Here is a 21,711-nt window from a genome sequence, read left to right as displayed (position 1 = left end):
ACTATTTTTCAAACCTAAACATTGTTTTTTAGGCTTAATAAGAAAATTGGAGTTTCGCATAAAAAGCATGTGACACTTGTTTGTCGGTGGGATCCAAATCTGTGTTCATTACAACGATAATTACATCGATCGGTCTCAAGCCGCTGCTCGCCTGTCCAGACTAAGATCGAATGCCTGCACGTTGTAAATTGTGCTCTCAGAGGCGTTCGCGAGATTGGAAATATCCGAGTGAATTAGCAGTCGCCCGGGAGAGAGTCCGACTCGTTTTTTTCCACGCTTAAAACCGTTTTCATATTCAACGCTGATCCGCGTCGCGGTTACGCGCAATCATTTTGTCGTTCTAATACGCAGATTAACAAGATCGATAAGCCTTGACGTTTTTGCCACGTTCAATCGAGACACTCGATTGATCAACGCGGCCACCGGTTCAGTCTCAAGACCTTTACATTGTACAATTACGACTTACGTAACATCGCTGGCAAATTGATCAATTTAATTTCCGATCAACATCCTCCAGAACTGCTATTTTCCTTTATCAATAAATTGGATTCTTCATTTTTATCGTTGCACTTATGAAAACCTAATTTTTTCCCCCGCTCAATCACCTGGAGTCTCGATCATTTTCGTAATCAGTGGCAGCACGTTGAGGCTCGATCAAAATTACTGTACTCGGTTCGAATCGACTTTGGCTCAATTAATCTGAGTCCGATCTGCACTAATTTTAAATCCGGAACTTCTGAGGGACGAAAAATGTTGTCAAATTCCAAGAGTTCGAAGAGTTGATGAATGAAAATTCATCGAAGTTGAAGGACAAGATCGAAATGATTAAAAACTCCGGAGTTTTTAATCGGATATTCAATAGGGTTTCCATCCTAAATAATCTCGCTCAAAGTAATCTGGTAAATTAACCAACGAACAAAAAACCGATCAACAATACAATCCATGAACAAAATAATCGTGATGAATATAACCGATATACGAAATAACTCTAGACAAATTGCAGGGTGGGTCTTCTCGAGACGTCTCGAGGCGTTAAACATCTCAAAAACAATAAACAATAAATTTATAATGAAGAATTTCGAATCTAGTAGATTGAGAAAAAAAATGGTCGATTCAATAACAATTGATGTTATTGGAAGAGTTTTCTTCATATTCAACTGCAATGTTTTCGTAGATTCTATAATTCTGTAGTTTGATCCAAAACAATTTTGGTCATTCGCAGTCATTTTTAACCTCGCAATAAAAATCCCGTTTCATATTTATCCGCAATCAACGTTTCGAATGAATATTTCGTTTATTCTCTATATTCCAGTGATTGCAAACTCAAAGGTCATTTTAAGGTGGTTCCTCCACGAGAAAGTTAAATTAGGAAATTATTTAAATTTGGCATACGTATTGTTTAACATATGAACAACACCTCTACAAAATTTTAACAAGTTTCACCATCCCGAACCCGAGATATGCGTAATAGAAGTTGATTCAATTAACACGTAACATATGGACCATGCATAGGCAAACAGCGCATTATTAATTCTACCTCTAGTACTAAAAGTAGGAAGTTTATAAAAAACGAGGAGGAGCTAGAGCAGGATATCACAGATATTGTGAAAAAAAATCAAGCTGATTGACCATCTAGTTTGACAGATATAGTCTAGAGAAGTACGAAGGTTTAGGCTGCATACGATATATTTTGTAAGCGAACAAGCGAATGTCGTCTGTATAGGCAACCTTTTCTGTGTGTTGAAGCGTAGCCCGGATAGTTTCGACCTTAAGGTCCATCCCCTACGACAGCCCCAACCAAAAGTTATGTACCGTCTGCATATTAAAAGGGTTGATAATTCGTTCGGATCGTAATCAATAACTTTGCAAAGACCCTATATACGTACTCGGTGACAACAGATATAGTACAAATATCATTTGCTTTCGTAAAATTTATTCTAAAAGTATTTTTGATCTGACATCGCGAGTAAATTTTTATAGACGAAACTATCCGGGCTACGCTTCAACAACACAGAAAAGGTTGCCTATACAGACGACATTCGCTTGTTCGCTTGCAAAATATATCGTATGCAGCCTAAACCTTCGTACTTCTCGGGACTATATCTGTCAAACTAGATGGTCAATCACCTTGATTTTTTTTCACAATATCTGTGATATCCTGCTCTAGCTTCTCCTCGTTTTTTTATAAACTTCCTAATTTTAGTACTAACGGTAGAATTAATAATGTGCCGTTTGCCTATGCATGGTCCATATGTTACGTGTTAATTGAGTCAACTTCAATTACATATATCTCGGGTTCGGGATGGTGAATCTTGTTAAAATTTTATAAAGGTGTTGTTCACATGTTAAACAATACTTATGTCAAATTTAAATAATTTCCTAATTTAACTGTCTCGTGGAGGAACCACCTTAAATGACGATTATTATTCTCGGGGTTGTTCTGTCCATGGGTTAAATTGTTCATCGCTTGTTTTTTTGTTCATCCTTATTTGGTTCGTTGCTTATTTTACCAGGTTATTTTGAGCGAGGTTATTTAGGCCCGGCAGCATTAAATAGATCGAGAGAAGTAAATAGATCAAGTGACAGTTAAGGAGGAAAATCAGCTTGAGAAAAGTGGTGATAGCGCTTAATGAAACCCTTAGAATACATTTTTGGATATATTTTCTATAGCCTCTCCAATTTTTAATCCACTTCATTCAGCCATTTTTTAGTAAATCATTTCCAAACTTCGAACATTTAACGTCTACGCATCGGAAATAACTCCACAGTCCCCATATTTTCATACTCAAAAACAAATAAAAAATGGCGATAGCTTAGAGAAAAAGTGCTATTCCACAGTTTGAACTCCAAAGAACATGTGTGCAACATTCGAGGTCGTTTAACCCTACACCTCATGTGCCTTTTTTCATACCCTCAACCTCATGACCGGGGTTTGAACGCACCCCACTCTTTTTCTGCTTATAAATCCGGTCCTACGATGCTAAACTGACTTTATCCTACACTATTTTCTTCGTTTTTTTATAACGAAAAGAATGATGTACGATAAAACTAATTTCAATTGAATTTATATATACAAAAATCCGTCGATAATCAGTCGATAATGTCGCTTGTTAGGACGGGAGCGTAGTTTGAAGTTCGCGTGGGGTGTGCTCACACCCCAGTCATGCGTTCTAGGGTTAATTCTGCCATTTTTTTTTTTTATACATCACATAAATTCCACCCAAAAATGACGTATTTTTGGCGGGTTAATCCCGTATAAATAAAGCAAACAGGGTTTACATAACCTAGATAATTTCGATAAAAACACAATGAAATTCGTATTTACATAACCTGACTTTACGCGAAGCTCATGTTCCACCTTAAATGTATGCATGCAGAAGCAAAATCAACGCAACAATATAAAACAGATCCATATAATTAATCGCTCCTCGTTTCCGTCTCTCTCTCGGCATCTCCTCGAAAACTCGTATAAACCGTACTGTGAAGAGGGGGCGGGGGGGCGAGGCTATAGAGTCCTTTTGATAGGGTAATTTCGTCCGAGTCGGTGGTTAGTGGCAAGAGCAACGAAGATCCGGGGTTGGCGTTTCAGCCATTCCGGAATATAGTGGAGCACATACGCGGGCGAGTGTGGAGGAATATATCGCGGGGGCAGTTATATGTCTAGACATATCGCGGTAGCGCGGAACGTGCCCGAGAGGAATCGAAAGCGTTCTCCGAGTCGCGAAGCGAAAAGCGGTTCGGCGATCGCGGCTCGGCGGAGGGAGCGGAGGGAGAGAGTACCATTTGGATTTTCAGGTGTTCGTAATTACCATCCTGATGGGCTGCACAGTACCGCGGTGCCTGGGAGGCTCTCCGGCACCGGCAGGACAACGAGAACAACCCCCTGCCCCTCCCCTCTCCGCACGAACCTCGCTTTTAAGGAGAGAAAACGCGACCTGGATCGAGAGACCGAGGGCGCTAAAGGCGCCTTTCAGTTTCATGCCCTATAATTTTCGAAATTCAGGCTTGATTTACGGCCTCGAAACGAGCTAGAAAGAGAAGCGAATAACCAGCATTCTCCGGCTGCGAAACTACCCCTCGCCGCACGCCGATCGACTCGCGAAAGCCTCCTTCGACGCACACTGCTTGGAGAAAAGTGTGATAACTACGCTCCAAAAATGACTCGCGTCCCGCCGCGATAAGTGCGCGGTGCGGACGCTTTTCGTACCCGCATATTCTCACCTGCCCGCTCCTCATCCACCCGCCAAGCGACGATTCACTTCGATTCTGTGAGGCGGAAACTCTGGTAAAACTGCGCGATCCCTCGGGAACGAAAAAAGTCAATTTTATTGTTTTTAACTCGCACGAGGAGTTGACAAAATTTGTATCCATTTGAACAACCCTTTCGCCACTCTTCATCCATCCTTTTGCCTATTTTCACGCGAAGAGCCGTCGGCAAAATAACGGAGGGACGAGCCTGGACGAGGGAAAGCTGCACGAGCGCGAGGAGCTCCGGACTTCTCGAGAGGAAACAAGCCAGGGCATGCAGAGCAGCCCCGGACATCATGCAAAGCTTCGTACAAGCGGCGAGGGACACCTCGGCCGTTTGTCAAACGGCCTTTCGCAATCGCCGATGGAATTGCAGCAGCATCGAACGAGCCCCTAATTACACTCCTGACTTAGTTACGGGTGAGTTTAAAAAACACTCGTTCTGTCCCAGCGCTCTGACTTTTTAAACGTTTTTTTTTCTAATTTCGAAGATTTTCTATCGAACGAAATTTGGCGTAACGATTGTTCGTTAAAAATGAAAATTCACTGTTGCGAGTTTACCAAAAAATATTGTTAAATAATTTTCAGTTAATTGTAGCAACGAATTAGTGTTGAAAAGCATTTTTTAATACTTTTTCAAACTGAGATTTTTGAAGGAAGGAAAGTGAAGATTTTGACAAGAATGACAATGAAAAAACATTGAAAAGTGATGCAGAAACTCGATCGCTTCGGAGCCTGTAAACAGGCAAATTTAAATAGTGCAACATTGGCTCGAGTGGTACGAGTCCATTCGATCGCGTGGTCAGTGGCAACACGATGAAACTGTGCGTAAATAGATCGAGGTGTAGATTCCCATTGGACTGGATAAGAGAGTCGAGTCCTGGCGAAAAAGAATTTAAAAGATTTGAGTAAAATACGAAGTAGACTCGTTTGGAGTGTCTGCGTGTGCGTGAATAATAGTGCGAGTCAATGAGAAGATTCTGGGAAGAAATAGTGGGAATGAGGAAGAAGAAAAGGAGCTGGAATTGAAAGAAATAATTGGAGGGATAATTGTCGATAAAAAGACACGAAAAATCGACAAGTTTTTTTGACAAACTGGATTTTTTCGGTAGTTTTTGTTCCGCTCGGTTGTTCCTTTTTTTTTCTTTTTTTTTTCGGTGTGCGCCTCATGAATCGCAAATGATGTACTTCGACTCGTGTTTTTGGTTCCCACAGCACTAGGCGTGGGAAATTTCTTTACACCGTGCACGCGACAGATGAAATTCATTTTTTCAACTTTTTTTCGTTTGGTAGAATTTATTATGGTTTAAAGATTCATCATGCCCGAAGGATCGTATTTTATGGGTGTCGAAATCGGATCGATTTTTACTTCCTAATTAAAGATATTATCAGTTTAAATTAATGTCAGAATTATTAATTCGAAATTGTAAATAAATTTTTTCAATCTATCTTTTGGCGAATGAAATTACAAGCCATTAATTAATCGGAGATCCATCACTCACTCAACCCGAAATTTCATTCATCCCTGTCGAAAATATTATAGTTTTTATGTCAAAAATCGCATTAGCGAGCGCAAAGGGAAAACACAAAGGGAAATGGATCAAGAAAAAAGTGTTAATCAAAAGACAAAAGGCTATGACAGGAATGAGCCAAGTCAACAAAAAACAAAATGCCGAAATAAGCATAAATGTGAGATTATACGAGAGCTCATTACCAATTTCGTTCAATCTTTAACGTAATATATCTTTATTACCAGCAAGACGATCGTCTCGATTTTTTTTTCAAACCTTTACTATATGCTTAAGGGGGGTCCTGCTTTAAAAAGTCAAAAAAATCGTTTGTTTTTGGGAATATTTTTAAAATAGATGGAAATAACTTACCGTAGCGAACTTTTCGGCAGAGTTTCAAGGATATTTTAAGAGGACAAAACATTTTTTTAATTTGAGAATTACTAATTTATACATGGTTTATGCGCAAAGTCTGATTGTCGAAATTTCTCAGCTGCGTACAATGTGGAGATCGTAATTATTGTCTGAAATGAAAATTCCAAATTTTTTTCCATTTTCATATATTTTCTTTCCATATGAACCTACAAAAACTCGAAAAAATTGTGAATTTCTATATTTTTGACTAGTTTTATAGAAAACATGTGAAAATGGAATTTTTGTTGCAGACAATAATTACAATCCCCACATTCTACACAACTGAGAAATTTTGACAATCAGACTTTGCACATGAACCATGTACAAACAAGTATCTCTCACATGAAAAAAATATTTTTGTACTTTTTAAATATCCTTGAAACTATACCGAAAAGTTTTTTATGGTGAGTTATTTCTGTCTATCCTAAAAACATTCCCGAAATCAATCGATTTTTTGACTTTCTAAAGCAGGACCCCCTCGCCCCTTAATTGTTATTGTGTACGTTTTTCATAATATTCGTAAGAAGCGTTCATTCGTTATACGGAAAGATAAACGATTTTTTTTTACGCACAGCCCCTATAAGCCCCTATGTATATTTTTCTTCATATTTAAGGAGGGTGGCTAGCGACGATACAATGTTACCGTGCTAAACCATGTTAAATACATAAAAAATTTCAAAATGATAAGAATTCAATAAAATTTGGTGAACATATTCTTTAGCGCGAAATTTGACAATACAAATTTTTTAAGATATTTTTCTTCTTTACAGTTATCGAGTAATTGATCACTAAAGTTCACGCGTATATAAGCATAGCGTTTCCATATTATATATAGGTATACATTCCGGGCATAAGAAATCTGCTTTAATGCGTAATTACTCGATAACTAAGCAGAAGAAAATTTTGAAAAAAATGGTATCTTCGCACTTGATGTTGAAGAACATTATCACCAAATTTGATAAATTTCTTATAATTTTGACGAATGTAGCCACCCTCCTTTTAAGGAAGTTGAGGCTGTACAGTCATTTTTTTTACCCAAAAGTTATGACCTGTACCTTTCAAAAGTTAGGCCAGTTTACAGTTTGACAATGTTGCATACACTTTAAAGAAAAGTTGGGGAAAAAAAGACGAAAAACTGGTGAAAGCTCAATCGAAAGCACGAACGGTGACGATCCTAGCCTCAAAAAACTGCACGGGAAACAGACTATTATTAATATAATCTCAGCAAATCTCCTAATAAATCGGAAAAAAATTGACATTGTTCAGCAAGCCTTGCTCATGTTGCCCAAAAAATTTCATATTTTTAGCATCATTTTTAACGGAGATATCACTGAATGTGTCTTGACTTCCATAAGATTACATGTTATTTGGCCCGAATTGTTATTGATTTTTCTCAGCAACAACGCTCCTAAACTGTCTGAAAATTTAACTGATTTTTTTTTATACTTCACTTTATAAGATGCAATCGGTTTAAAAGCGATGACATCATTTTCATTCTAATGCCTCAACTTCCTTAAGCATGTTTATCTCAATAACGAATAAGACGATCCATTTAAACTCTGTGTAAATTTAAAGACCTTCTTAAGATAATCATTTCGTGTATAAACTATAGGTTAATGAAAAAAAATCGTTTTTTCGTCGGACAGGAACGAGAGAGCAAGCCTTCGTCTACGCGATGTCAGCAGCCGCTGCGGTTTGGCGATTGGCCCGAGGCTGCGCCCTCGGAAGTCTCGCAGCTTGTTCCTGTGCAACGCCACCCCGTCGAGAACCACCCTCACCCTCGGCCCTTACATCCTCGACTTCTTTCACTTCGACGTCCGTCTCGTTCGGTGCATTATCCGCGAGGAACGCTTTCAAATGGGGCGGTTGTGGCGACGACGTGAGATCGGCTTCTCGGATGGCCAAACGATTCCTACAAGGCGCTAGCCCACCTGGCTCCGGATCGACCGGCAAATTTATGCACGCCGTTAATATGCACAATAACCGAGCTGGACGGAGGGTGAGCTCAATATTTTCACTGGAATATTGTTCGTTCGTTCGATCTTAAATCAACGAACGAATCGACTCGAGCAGCAAGTCACCTTCACGACAAATTTTTTCATCACGTTTCCGTAAAATTTACAGTAAAATGAAAATTTTAAAAAACCTACGAATTTCGAACGAATAAATGCAATCAACGAAATATTCTTGATCGCAATTTCTTTCTCGTCGTTCGTCGTTCTTCCGAGTCCAAAATTTTCCTCGTTTTTTTTGCATTTTTTACACTTTTTCTTCAACAAAATTTCTCCTAATTCGTTTCGCAATTTCATCTCGAACAATGCAATCGAATGAAGAGAGTAAAGGGCACCATTTGATGGTCGATAGGCGGTCGAGCAATCTCTGACTCTCGAGTGCAAATGTCACGGAGTTTCCGGTTCCTGCAGCGTGCGAACTTGCTGGCGGGGTCTCGGATCCATTGGACCAGCCGCGGCCGGAGCTCGATTGTTTCGACGATACGCAACCGCTGCTGAAGTCAGACCCCGATCCGGAAGCAGATTGCCGCCGCTTTATCACCACGATAATTTGCTTTATACTACTAAAAGCCCGGACTATTGTTTGCCGGATAAAAAGCGAGGAAGCCTCGGGACGATCGGAAGGTATTTATTGCACTGTTTTATCCACGTTTTTCAAAATTTCGTTTTTTTTTCGAAACTCGAGGCAGATTTTTCGAGATTCTCATTTGCAAAGAGTGTTACAAGCTTGGACAATCGGGAAGCGAACACATTTGTGTTCGAGTCCTGAAAAAACGATACGACGCGGCCACGGACTCCGGGAAAAAGGCATTAAAAAGCTGCTCAGCAAGTTCGTAAAGTGTGACTGGACTCGAGCCGGGATCAACACAAAAGAGTTTTTTGTAGGGCCCGAGAAAAAATAAAAAAATAAAGTGAGGCAACGAGGCGCAAGAAAATTGTGAGAAACTGTGAGAAAATTGGAGCCCCGAAAGAGGTCAAGTACGGAGTCAAATTCACAAACGACCCTGAACTTTGCGACGTTCGAGTTCAACGGAACTAACGAAAATAACTTTAGTAATTGACCAATTTTTTAATTCCACGAATCATTGGTGTTAACTGAAAAACTACGAATTGCAAATTAGGCAGGTAACAGAATTGGAGAATTACTGGAATTATTGGAAAGTTGTTTCATTTCGTTGGACTCGAACGTCGCAAACTTGAGCGTCGTATTCACAAAAGCGATAGAAAAAATGTAGCAAACGCCGGCGAATCAGGCTCAAGAAAATTCGTTTCACTTTCGTCAGAAACCCTCTTCGCGCAGCAGTGTCGTTTCGAACACATGCGTCAACTTTTCTTATTCTTTTCTCATACTAATTACAAAACTCTAATTTTTACGAAGCCAAGATTTTTGGCAGTGAGTGAGACCAACTTTTTAGTACCCTTCAAAAATGAAGTTTGCTAAATCCGAATGAACATTTTCTTTGAAGATTCCCAAATTTTGCTTCCTCATGGAGGAAGCTATGTGACGATGATTTTTTTTTTTTTTTCCAGTTTTCAATGTCAATGTGCTCAAAATGTCCTGAAACATCAAAAAATCATATCTAGAAAAAATGTCCGGATGTGTGTGTGAAATTTTAAGATTTATTACTAATTTTTGTTTTTATAAATAGATTATCATAATCGGAAAGTTGGTATTGAAATTGGGAAATATCGGTTGAGCGGTTTAAATATTATGATTTTTGGAATTTTACGAAAATTTGAGCTTTTCGAAAAGTCCGCTTTAATTTTTGGATATTAATGTGGAAAATTTAAAAGTCGATAAATAAGGTAAAATTTTATTTAAAAAAAAATTAAAAGTAACAAATTGCTTTCTCAAGCTTTTAGAAGAATGCTTAAAGCTTCCTTTATGAGGAAGCCAAAATAAAATTAGTCTTGAGGATAAAATTAAAGTAGTCTTGAGGAAGCAATTTGCAAATTTCAATTTTTTTATACTTTCTATCTGCCTCCGTATTCTATCTGATGTTGAGCGTCTCGAAAGGTTAACAAGTAGCGCGACGGAGAAAGGGACAGCCACGAGGGAAACCGGCTCTCGTAAGGATGCGAAGTGAAATGGGAAAAGTGACGATTAAGGCAGTTAAATGTTAGTATTTTTTCCCTTTTTCCGCTGAAAGTAAATCCTGATATGCTAAAATACAGATATTGAATACGAATATGAGCGTAGGACGTAAAAACGTGAGGGTGAATTGGCTTGAACTCGCGAGTTGGAATGTCCTGACACAGGTTCGTTTCGCGACTTCTCATTGCGATCGGCACGCTCAAAGTGTTTCTCTAATTCCGTGTCGCGATCAGAAACTTCCGGTTTCGCCGCGATTGCGTTGAAACTGTTGGTTGCTATTTTTGTGCATCTCTGAGAGGATTTGTCGAGTAAAGTATTGCTTTGGGGCAGAAGCGGATGATAGAACCGAGGCGAATTAGTCTGTGGAGTTGTGACGTACGCGAGGGGCGACTATAAATCACTTTTTTCAAGCCGCAATGAAAAGGGACATTATTTTTGGCACTCTAACGAAACGTCTCATCGCTAATCCCAAAATATTTCCATGATAAACATTATTTAAAATATCTTTAAAGTATTTTTCACCAATCAAATCGTTCGCGATCGCTAGGAAATTAGCAGTTTCGATAAACCTCGGGAAAGCCCACGCGAATGTCAGATTTTTCGATCGTAGCCCGCTCGCGTCGTCCTGCGCCTCAGTGCAGCCTCCGAATCGCGCTCATCTTCGCTCCGTACAACGTTGAATGGGAACACGTGGCTCCATCAATCATCGCTCGCAATCACAATGAACTCGTTATCGTGCATGCGTGCTCCTGCCAGCAGCACGCTGCAAAGAGTTAAATTAATACGCGCGCGTATGAAAGTCGCTGCTCATTCCATCTCTCCAAATCCCTTTTTTATCTCTCATTGTTATGATTAATATATTATGAATGCGGGCAAGATATACTCGAACGGTTATCCGCGTGCGCGCGCCCGCGTTACGGGACGAAGAAGAAATGGTGGGAAGCTACGAGAGCATCGTTCGCCGCCCGGCAATATCGCTAATGAGATCGATAAATCTGGTTCGTGCTCGAGCCAACCGACGACTCGGGGATACGAATTAAAATAAAAATAAAAATACTCAATCACATACGAAAACAACAACAACAACGAATTGACGATTCTAAAGATCCGAGGATAAACCTCCCGCATAATAATCGAAGAGATGAAAATTTATGATGGCAACACTCTCGTCTTTTAATCTCGTTGCTGGGAGAAAAAAAAGTGTTTTCTTGAAGCAACGTTCAAATGTTTCGTGTCAAACTTCACGGTTAGTTAATGTTGCTTATCGAAAGTCGATTCGTCAAGTAGAACCGAACTGTTTTGACGGAGTTTTGGTCGCTTGGATGAACATTCTTTCGAATAAGATCACGCGAATCTAATGGAAATCGAAAATTCCGACTTTGAGAGTTTAAATTTGGAAATATGCGGAAATATACAACGCGCGTCTATCCCCAGAATTATTAGAGGATCTACCCTCTAGTTGTCGAGAAAACAATCAACGAAAATCACATTTTTTTAAGGGTTTTTTTTCTTTGATAAAGCAGGTTTATTTTCAATTTTATCGGTATACATTTTTAAGTAATAAACATCCTTAAAATAACTTTTACAATATAAAATTGTGTTTTGGATCGTCGTCAAGTGACGTGTCTCACCAAAAATCTATATTATTTTTAATATTAATTTTGAATCATTTAACTTTATTATTGTGTTACATATTTCAAACTTTCATTATATTATTCTTTTTACTATGGTAAAAGTAATAAAAACCATGATCACTTTATTTGTCAATGTGACTTCTTCTTGATAAAAAAAGAAGGGGGGGGGGGGGGGGGGATTGTACATTTTTTGAAGAGCTCTTATGGCAGGCACACTTTCTGTGCGACCATTAGGATTCAATGAAACAGGATCCTCCGAACTGTAGAAAACCAAAAACGAGAATAATAAAATATAATGTTTTCAGATAACAATGATGCCTTGAGAAAGCCTTGTTACGGGTGAAAATGACTTGGGAATGGGAAAAGAAAAACACTTATTCGAGGTTAACGAGTAATAACGACACAACCAGTGGAAGGTTTGACAACACCACGAGTCAGCTGGTTTAAAATATGGATGTGCATACGCATATAGATAGAAAATGACTGTTGTCATATTTTGCTCGACGATTTAACTACGAAAGTATTTAAGCCGCTATCAATGTGTTAAAAATTGATCAATCTCAACGAATAAGTTGCACATAATTTCGATAATTGGGAGAATAAATTTAAATCGTTTCTTTGTTCATGAAAAGAGTGAAAAAGTTGAGTTGCTCTTTTGAATCACAAGTAACGCATGATCTTCCTTAATTTTGATTAGAAGCTTATGGAATTTTGATTTTTGCTTCGAGTCGATGGAGCCAATTTTCAAGATACCGAAATCCTAGTTTCCAAAAACCTGGTTAAAAATCGAATAAAAATATTGAATTCAAAGCAAGTTGAAAAGGGCAATGCAGAGGAAGATTATGTGACGAGAGCCGATTGGCCAGTCGTGACGAGAGAGCAAAAGCGTTTTACACAGCTCGCTCTTTCTCTCTCTCTCTCTCCTATATTAAGCGAACAACTTCCATTAACGGAGTTTTAGCGCGCGAGAGAGAAAAGCCAGCAATAAAACGGTACGACGCTCCGTGCAATTACGAAAATCTTTTCTTCGTACAAAATACGAAACGCGAAGTGCGAGAAAACGAGAAAAAATCTGGGCTTCAATAACGCGTGAAAATGATTGCGAGGAGAAAAAATTACCGTAAACCGTGTCAAAGGATGCGGAAAACTGAAAACTGATTTTTCAAAACTTTTGACACTCATTCACTGTCACAAATCAAACTTAACTGCAGCATAAAAAACGAGAAGAAAATAATGACGATCCCAGCTGCGGGAGCCCTAACAAAAAGCACCAATTTTCGAATTAATTATTCGCCATTTAGACCATTCTCAAAGATGTTTATACCGCATCAATTCCAAGTCGTATTTCCAGCTCTTTTAGCCCACGGTGCATGTAAGTCTGGTTATTACAGTACGTGGGCTGATATATTTCTCTTACAAGCTCTCGAGAGCACAGCCACGAGGCTTGTACTCGAATAAAGCCTGCATATACGAGCATATTAAATATTTACAGCGTGTATTACACCGACTTCCATAAATAACAGGAAAAACATTGAAAAAAAGGTGAAAAACGAGCGGAGGTTTCTGCATCACCGGCCGAATCATCTCGCCAATAAACTCGAGAGAATTTCATTCTCTCTGCTGAGCCGCTTTCAAAGTAAATAAACGTTTGAGAGAGCAGCGAAGAAAATAAGAAAAATTTGACGCTGATTAATTTTCTATTAGAAAATACTGATTGGAAATAGCCAATCAACTTGTATCTCCACATCGTGACCGTAAAACAAATATTCGTATTAACAGTTCGCAGCAGTGCTTGTAACTATTTATAGTTTTAGTACTCTCGTCGTAGCTTTTATGAATGGTTGGAGATACGAGAACGATGTCCTGCTGTCCTGCGCTCGCGGCCAAGTTCCGAACGCTCTCGCATCGTTCCCCAGGTGCTAATAACGTATTTTCTTCTCTCTCTTCCTGTCCCCTAGACCCCTCGTTCCGCCATTTATTTTCTCACTGCTCTCCGCGCTCCCTCTATCGTTCGTCACATCTCGATCCGTTTGCCACAGAATTTTCCTCTCATACGCTTGTGCGAGAGAATTTTTTCATTTCAATTTAAATTTCACACTTTTTTTTCACTCGACTCGTACTACCCGTTATCCGCGCACATCTCGTTTCTTACTACTTCGCTCGTGTTCTTCAATGAACACATGCCCTGCCTGCTCGTCTCCGGACTCGCGACGCATTCGTGTGAGCGTGCCAGTAATTATTAGTGAGAATGGACAGAGCCTCGAGTTATGGCATGAATTTGCATGTTTTATTTTCCTTCTCAACTTTCTTTCAGCCTTTTTCACTTGATTCTTCGTTTTTCGATGCTTTTTGTTATTTTCATTTTAGCTTCGTTGCACTCAAACCTGTTTTTGGTGTTGCGATGTGTCAGTTGGAGAAATAGACGAGTTCTGTCATTGATTTGGCACTCGGGTATTTTGGTTTCGAAGACTGCAGAGTTGTCATTCGAATTTTTTGTTGTTTTTCGTTGTCTCGATGGGGCATGAATTCGAAGACCGAATATTTCGATTATTTTTAAAATAATTTTTGCTTCCTCGGAGTCGTTCGCGATGCGATTCTATCATGGAGTTTGACGACCCACGAAAATTTGATACTCTCACCCAGATCTGGGATTTACGAGGGGAAATAAATGCGGCGCAAGCGTTGCGCCAACACTCAGAGATTTTGATGCTTGGTACATAAATTTTGATGAGCCGGAGAACGCGCGCGAAGTGTCATTGACGTTTATGCACAGAGACGTATAAATCTTGCACGTCCTCGAGCTCTCTGCGAGTGTGTCATCGAACGGTTTTCAAGAGCATTAGATTCGCCGCGATGAGTCATGCGTGCGCTCGGAGAAAGAGATGAGGCGGGCTAACGAATAACTCGCGAGAAGAGAGCGCACCCTCGAAACACGCACGACGCAAAAGAAAAACGAGCGATGATCGAACGATCTGAAAAACTTGTACCGCTGCCGACTACGTTTTTGTTGGCGACGGTGATTTTGCGATTCGTCACGGATCCCCGGGACCACCGAGAACGAGAAAAGGGACGGAACCGTTAGCGCGATCCCCGCGACTACGCAAAATCGTTTTTGCGTCTCATTTCCCAAGACTTTTTTCTCATCGAAATCGAAAAATCGCCACGAGAATTTACTGCTCATACCAGTGTGCGAGGAAAACGGATTTCGTGATGAAATTTTTGTGAAAAAAAAAAAACAATAAATTGCGGGGACTTTAGTTAGAAGCAAAATTCGTATTTCCTACATAACTCAAAATACGAAAGGGAAAAACACACAAAAATTGAATAGATCGAGGAAAAGGAATGAGACGTTTTAACGATCGATAATATTTCGTTGAATTCCATGGATGGATCGTAACCGATGATTAGGACAGAGACGTATTTTTGAGGTTAGTATCGTATGATTACGTCGAGCGGTAGAGAGGCGTGGTCGCGTCGTTTGTCTTTCGGCTATTATTCCCTCACTCCGCTCTTCCCATCCACGAAATTCAATTGGACGTTCTTTCTTCGCGTATTATTTACGTGCTATAAAACGAAGGTTGGAACGTCACGAGAAATAACAGTGTGGGAGTCCGAATAATTAATATTCTTATTTTTGCTCACTATGTCTCTCGATAACTCATCGTTCTCTGTGCTCTTCTCACTCTTCGTTCTTTTTCCAGGCAATGCAACGGGAGTAGCTCGGGTTACGAAGGCTGCGAGTATCTTTGTTGCGGTCGTGGCCACGTAACAAAAACCGAAGAAATACTCGAAAGATGCGAGTGCAAGTACATCAGCTGCTGTTACGTCAAGTGCAAAACTTGCAGAAATGTCATAACGACTTACGAGTGTAATTGAAAACGGAAACCTCCCCGTTAGTCATAGCTTTTTGTCGTCCAATTTTCTTCAACGAATTCCGAATTTTCATTCTCCATTCAAGTTTTCTCATGTCCAAGAGTGTCGACGAAACTGAGCATCTAAACCGAATTAAACGTCGTTGGATCGTCTCTCAACAATTATAAACTGAAAAAAAAAATTGAATCAATTTTCCTTATTCTCGTTCGAGTATTTCGAAAAAGCTGACGAACAAAAATCTAACATAAAGTATCACTTTAGTGACCACTTTGTATAAATAGAAATACAGAAATGCGAGTCCGGCGTTTGTCTTTAAAAAATGACAAATTCCAGCACTTGGACAACCCCTGTCACAAACCTACTCCTTGACATGGTTCACTTTCCAAAAGGAGGATTCGACCTCCCAAATAAGAAAATTTTTTCTTAATTCTTAATGCTCTTCCACATGCGAGAGTTTCAACAACATCGAAAGTGGACACCAAACTGATGTTTATTTCAGTTGAATAAACACGAAACGCATTCGACCTTAAGTATGCGTCATAATCGACCAAAATGTGGATAACTAACACGTAGACACCACGCTCCCTTTGAGGTCACACACCCACCACACTGGTGCAAATTCGCACTTTGACTCCTCAAACTCTTTATTTCATTCATGAATGTGTGGAATTAATCTTACAACGAGACTTTTTAGGGGTAACAATTCCTTAGTAATCGATTACAATCATTAAAAAAAATGAAAAATCAAATTTTATTGTAGAAAAATGGCCAAATTGAAGAAAGGAATTTTAAAGTTCTAGACAATTCAAATTTTCGTGGGTACAAATTTGCACCAGTGTGGTGTCTACGGGTTAGATTCGAAAAATTATATTACATATCCCGATATACCCAAACGAACTATATTTATTATAAACTCGTGTTTATCTCGTCGTATTTTAGGCGTTTACTGTCTCTACGTACTATATTGATTGTATTTATAGTAGAATTTATTATTCGTATTATTATTATTAATATTCATTGTAACGAAAACGTAGAAATGATCAGCCGGTGCGATAAATAGTTAGAAACGATGTGTAAATAGCACTATATATATATATATATATATATATTTACTATATAAATATACTTCCGAATGTAAGCCCTCATCATCTGAATTAGTCATAATAAATTCATTCCAATTTATGAAAACGTATTTTATCAAATTTTTCTCCATTTCATTTCCTTCGAATAAAAATGTCTTCAGTTCCCTTCGACACTGTACGAAGGAACGGAGGGAATGGCTAACGTCTGTGGAGCTGGATCGTTCTCCTTGATGTCGAGATCGTTCAAAAATGAACACCAATCTAAACCTGCGCCACGATTCGGATCTTTTTCCGATGCCCACCACAAGGAAGTCTGAAAAAAGTAACTACAATTATTCAAATGTAACGCCACATTTGTTTCCCAAGGTTCGCAGCTTTGGATCTCCACGAAAAATAATTTTTTTTCGATAGTTTCTTAGTTCTGGAATAATGCAGTTTTTTGTGACGAATTTGGTTCTTAGATCTGGAAAGGAGATTGCTAGACTCTTGGAATCCATTGTTACTGTGGACATGTTCCAACAAAATGGAATTTTATGTGGTTATTTGATCTTAGTTCTTCTGATATTATTAATGAATCCTAAATTTGTTGTCTATGAACGCAGATTAAAAATTTAATGTGATTTCGAGTTTACCTTGACACTGACTGATTGCATCGGAGTAATCGGGTTTATCGTTGTGTCCATAAATTGCAGCATATCCTGGTAGTCAATGAGCCCGTCCACATTTTTATTTAAGCTACAAAAAATAACAAATTTCAAAAGACAATGACAAACCAACGATTTTAAATCATGTAACTTCATATAAATTGGTTTGGTTCTGGTGTGAATAAAATATTAAAATGCAATTACTGATCAAGCATCAAATTGAGAATTTCAGGATCAACGGGAATTTTGGAACCACGTAAAATCGTCCACAACTCGCTTCGAGGTAAATATCCTGTGCGAGCTTCGTCCACGTGATGAATGTATTCCTTCAAACGATCCAGCTCGTTCCAGAGCAGTCGAGTTATCTCGGTGTGAATCAATCGTCTGTTTCCATGTAAGAAAAAATGAAAATTCTTGTTAAAAAAAATAATCGAAATCTCCGTTTATCGATTCAATATTTCGTCGTCGATATTTTTTCTTCCTCGACGATTTAGAATTAGAAAATTTTACCTAACGAATTCTCTCGTGATGAAATTTCTTTTCTCGTCTGAGGAATGAGCTCTGGCTATCGTAATTATTTCGTGTTCGACTATTTGGTCACCCAAATATTTACACATCGCTTCCCTGAAAGAACGCATAAAACGGGAAGAAAATCACTGGATATTTTTACCAAAATTCTCTGTTTATGAGAATTTATCTCGTTTTCCATTATTTTTTCCAACCTCAATCGTCTGTACTCCCAAACTCCATCGTCGTTGCATTTGGGGCCAAACTCCGCGATGAATTCGCGATAAACGGGTCCCAGAGCTTCGCGTATTTTTTTCATTATTAATTTCGCATTTGCTTTTGGAAACTGAGAAAAATGAAATGACAAAAATGATTTTCCCATTCGAGCTCAAAGAAAATAGGAAAATGAACAATCGTCAGATCCGCAACCTTGTCGCAGTGTTTCTCCATGTAACTAAGTGCAAAGTCGTCGGCTGCTGTTATTTGGAATTGAAATCCGCTCAGGTTGACTCTTCCTCCGATGTAAAAGTCCGGAGGCTCGTAGTACTCCGGTTTTTCGCTCGAATAAATATCCTGCCCCGGCAACATGACTTTCATTCTCGACTGAAATAACCGTGTCTCAAAACCTGTACAGAGAAACATGAAAAATTCATCATCTACTCCATAAATAAATTAAATTATTTACAAAATAAAAACATGAATGAAAAATTATAAAAATCAAAAGGTTGACAGCGAAAATATAATCAAAACTGTTCATTTCAAGACACGTTAATTTACTTTAAAAATTCAATGAATAAAAAATATTGAAAATAAAAAGATAAAAATGCTGAAATACGAGATACCTGAGTTCTCTCGAGCCAGTTCGAATATCGATATTGTGTCATCCTCTGTAAAAACTTTGATGAGAAAGTGCCGAAGATCGTTGTCAGGAATGTTGGATATCATTTTTGCACGGAATCTCAAAATCTGACTGAATGAAAAAAAGAAGAATTGAAGGATCGATTATCATAGTTATTAGTCGGAGAATGGGAGTGAAGAAGAGCGGCCGGAAACGTCCCGTTAAATATTCTCGTGCCATGCCCACTAATATACATATGCAATTAGCATATATATTTATTGATACATATAGAAATATCGCAGTCAAAGTGTGTACATAAATATTGTATAAATATAAAGGTATGCATACGAATGTGCATTTATATATGATGCAGCAAAAACGTACTTGTCGTATTCATGAATCCTGACGACGTCAACTTTTGGTGCCTTGGGCGTAACTGAGAAGCAATTACAGAGGGAATCGTCATAAGAGCCAAAACCGTTGTGGGGCGGAATATTTTTTTTTTCAGTGTAGTCGCACCGATCGTCCTTCGGCCTCTCAAGAGGTTCGAAGTCATTAATCCCATATTTCGTCCTTCGTGAATTTCACGGTATAAATACATTATTTATAGATAAAATGAAATATGATGGATGGAGGATGAAAAGAGTGGAAAATGTACAAAAAATTTCCTCATTTTTGTTGTTTCCTTGCCAATGTTGTGAACCATTTTTTTTATCTCTAATTTTCTCCTTTTTCAATTGGTCTCGAAAAACACTAATTTTTTCATAGCATCGCTTTACCTATACGTTTTATGACATTTATTTGTTAATGCTTTTCACTTTCACGTCATTTTTTTTTCTCTACTATTTTTTTGTTCCTTTTTTGGTACCCTTTCGACAATGCTTTGTCTCATGTTTACCTATAATATTCCCTCGTAAAAGGATCCATATCCGTAATCACGACTTTTCGACCGAATATGTCCAGCTGAGCCCCAATTGTCAGATCGTTTTCCTTGTAATATTCCTGGGCCTTTGTTCCAGTATTCAAGGAGTCAATCATGTAGTAGCTTCGCGCTGTGTTCTCACCAAAAACGTTGAGAACGGTGAACGGGTCGGCTGAACCAATCGGATTTATGCTCGTGAAAAACTGTGGAAAGAAAATTTTTTAATCAAATATTTTTATCGAATCGGTTCGACGAGTTAGGAAAAATTTGATGACAAAAAAATGGGAAAAAATGTACGTATTTTTGTTACCTTCGGAATTTTCATTTTTTTCACCAACGCAGCACCGTTTTCGCGTCCAGCGTCGGGCGGATTTATTTCCTTTAATTCCATGGTATCGTCAGCAAGAAAAAAGTGTATTTCGAGATCATGAATCAAGCCAAACGCGTTAATGGTGTCGTCCCAGTAGCCATAAAATCTCAATACTTTCCTGTCGTTCTTTAAAAATTTGCCCAACGTGTCAGATCGCCTGTTCGGTTTTTTTGCGAATTTGTACTGAAACTGATTAATTTTAATAATAATTATCATTCAAGTTGGCCACCAGAGTGAAATAAACGTTGTAACTTTTTTACCATTTCTCGTCTCTCGTTGTAATGGTCGTTGGGAATTTCAATAGGATCCGGTACAGGAATTCCCATGCGAGTCAAAAATCGCCTCGTGAATTTGTCACAGTCGACGATTCTGTAAACTCGGCCAAATATTTCAGGCTCTTTGCCAATATTCAAATCCAATATGTCGTAGTACCGATTCTTAACGGGACTGGGCAATGGTATTCTCTGTCGCCTTAGTAAAACACCTGGAATCCGACGTTGAATCAATAAAATGAACCCAAAATTAGTATAAATCAAAATTTGATTAATTTTTTTTGGTTAATAAGTAACAGGGCACATGAAACACAATTTTTTATGGTATTAAACCAAAAAAAACGTTTCTCAGGGTGCAAATGTTCTCTCGAGTCTTTGGATTTGTGTTCTTTTTTGAAAATTAGATCATTAAATTGGTCGATTTAATGACGAAATTTGAACCTTGCTCAAGTCCACTGTTATCGATCGCTGGCTCCACGATTTTCATCGTCCCATCCTCCAAAAAATAAGTAATCATTACAACTCGAACTTGGAAGCAAGCTTGCCATCGTTCTTGCACAGTTTCTTGAAAGTAGGCCTTGAACATGAGCCTCTGAAATGTTTAAGTTTTGTCATTATCCAGTTTTTTTCTTATAAATAAAGTAGTATTTGGTTACGAAAAAATTTGGAGAAAATCTCACTTGACCATCGAACGCGAGCCACGTTGGCAAAACTTGTGCTTCACCTCGTGGATAAACCGATGGATCATCCCTGAATTGAGGCTCCCCTGGTTCTTCGGCCAAATAGTAAACTCCTTCGTGAATCTTCTCGAATACGTGACTCCTGGGAAACTTTGTCTGTCCAATCTGAAAAAGATTTTCACTTAACTCGATTCCACGTTTTTCTATCAATTTTTCATTTCTTTGCCCTTTTCATAGCGAGCGACAAATTTGATGGGATAAAAATTCAACAGAGGAAATTCGAGGCCAACACAGTAATTATTGATCGCTCTGTGAACAATAAAAATTAGGAAGATTAAGACAGAAGTTAACTCACTCGGCTCGTGTCAAAATTGAATCCCGGAAGACAGGGGAGTTTCGGAGCTCGACGCATTCCTTTAGAAGTCACTTCGAACCGAGTTGTCAAAAAAATAACTGATGAAAATGCCCGAATAACAAAAATTGCTTAAATCATAAATTTGATACTTGTTTGCTGTCAAAAATCGAAGCAGACGTTTTTCATGTGACAACTCGACTGCTCACGTCGAATACGCGTCTGTGTGGCGTTTCCTTGGTAACGTTTACAAAATAGTC

The 21,711-nt window shown here is 38.7% G+C and overlaps 2 protein-coding genes across 3 annotated transcripts in view; one reads left to right on the top strand and one right to left on the bottom strand.

Moving 5' to 3' along the window:
• Positions 1 to 16,972, top strand: part of LOC122410993 (protein Wnt-11b-2-like) — a 30,164-nt gene extending 13,192 nt beyond the window's left edge. For both annotated transcript variants that reach the window (XM_043419500.1, XM_043419502.1), the window contains exons 2-5: positions 4,427 to 4,668; positions 7,817 to 8,169; positions 8,535 to 8,806; positions 15,613 to 16,972. In XM_043419500.1, coding sequence (XP_043275435.1) covers positions 4,427 to 4,668; positions 7,817 to 8,169; positions 8,535 to 8,806; positions 15,613 to 15,787 — 1,042 coding nt within the window. In that variant the 3' untranslated portion in view covers positions 15,788 to 16,972. The remainder of the gene's footprint in view (positions 1 to 4,426; positions 4,669 to 7,816; positions 8,170 to 8,534; positions 8,807 to 15,612) is intronic.
• Positions 16,670 to 21,632, bottom strand: LOC122410992 (EF-hand domain-containing family member C2-like). The gene is made up of 14 exons (XM_043419499.1): positions 21,455 to 21,632; positions 21,100 to 21,264; positions 20,861 to 21,011; positions 20,408 to 20,631; positions 20,088 to 20,336; positions 19,754 to 19,980; positions 19,240 to 19,428; positions 18,860 to 18,987; positions 18,447 to 18,643; positions 18,233 to 18,363; positions 18,021 to 18,134; positions 17,715 to 17,894; positions 17,499 to 17,601; positions 16,670 to 17,179 (listed from the first exon to the last, which is right to left on the bottom strand). Exons 1-14 carry the CDS (start codon positions 21,509 to 21,511, stop codon positions 17,024 to 17,026), a joined length of 2,271 nt encoding a protein of 756 aa, XP_043275434.1. The 5' UTR covers positions 21,512 to 21,632; the 3' UTR covers positions 16,670 to 17,023.
• Between the last annotated feature and the right edge of the window lie 79 nt (positions 21,633 to 21,711).

Source organism: Venturia canescens, chromosome 5 (genome assembly GCF_019457755.1).
Source record: "Venturia canescens isolate UGA chromosome 5, ASM1945775v1, whole genome shotgun sequence".
In the NCBI taxonomy this organism is placed as follows: domain Eukaryota; kingdom Metazoa; phylum Arthropoda; class Insecta; order Hymenoptera; family Ichneumonidae; genus Venturia; species Venturia canescens.
Note: the sequence above shows the minus strand (reverse complement) of the source record. Positions and strands in the feature narration are given on the sequence as shown.

Excerpts from the sequence above, each read along its gene's own strand:
- LOC122410992 (XM_043419499.1), bottom strand. The coding sequence starts at position 21,511 with ATGCGTCGAGCTCCGAAACTCCCCTGTCTTCCGGGATTCAATTTTGAC. Across the intron at positions 18,988-19,239 it reads AGGATTCATGAATACGACAA|TCAGATTTTGAGATTCCGTG; the intron begins GTACGTTTTTGC and ends TTTTTCATTCAG. Across the intron at positions 17,602-17,714 it reads CTCAATTTGATGCTTGATCA|CTTAAATAAAAATGTGGACG; the intron begins GTAATTGCATTT and ends TATTTTTTGTAG.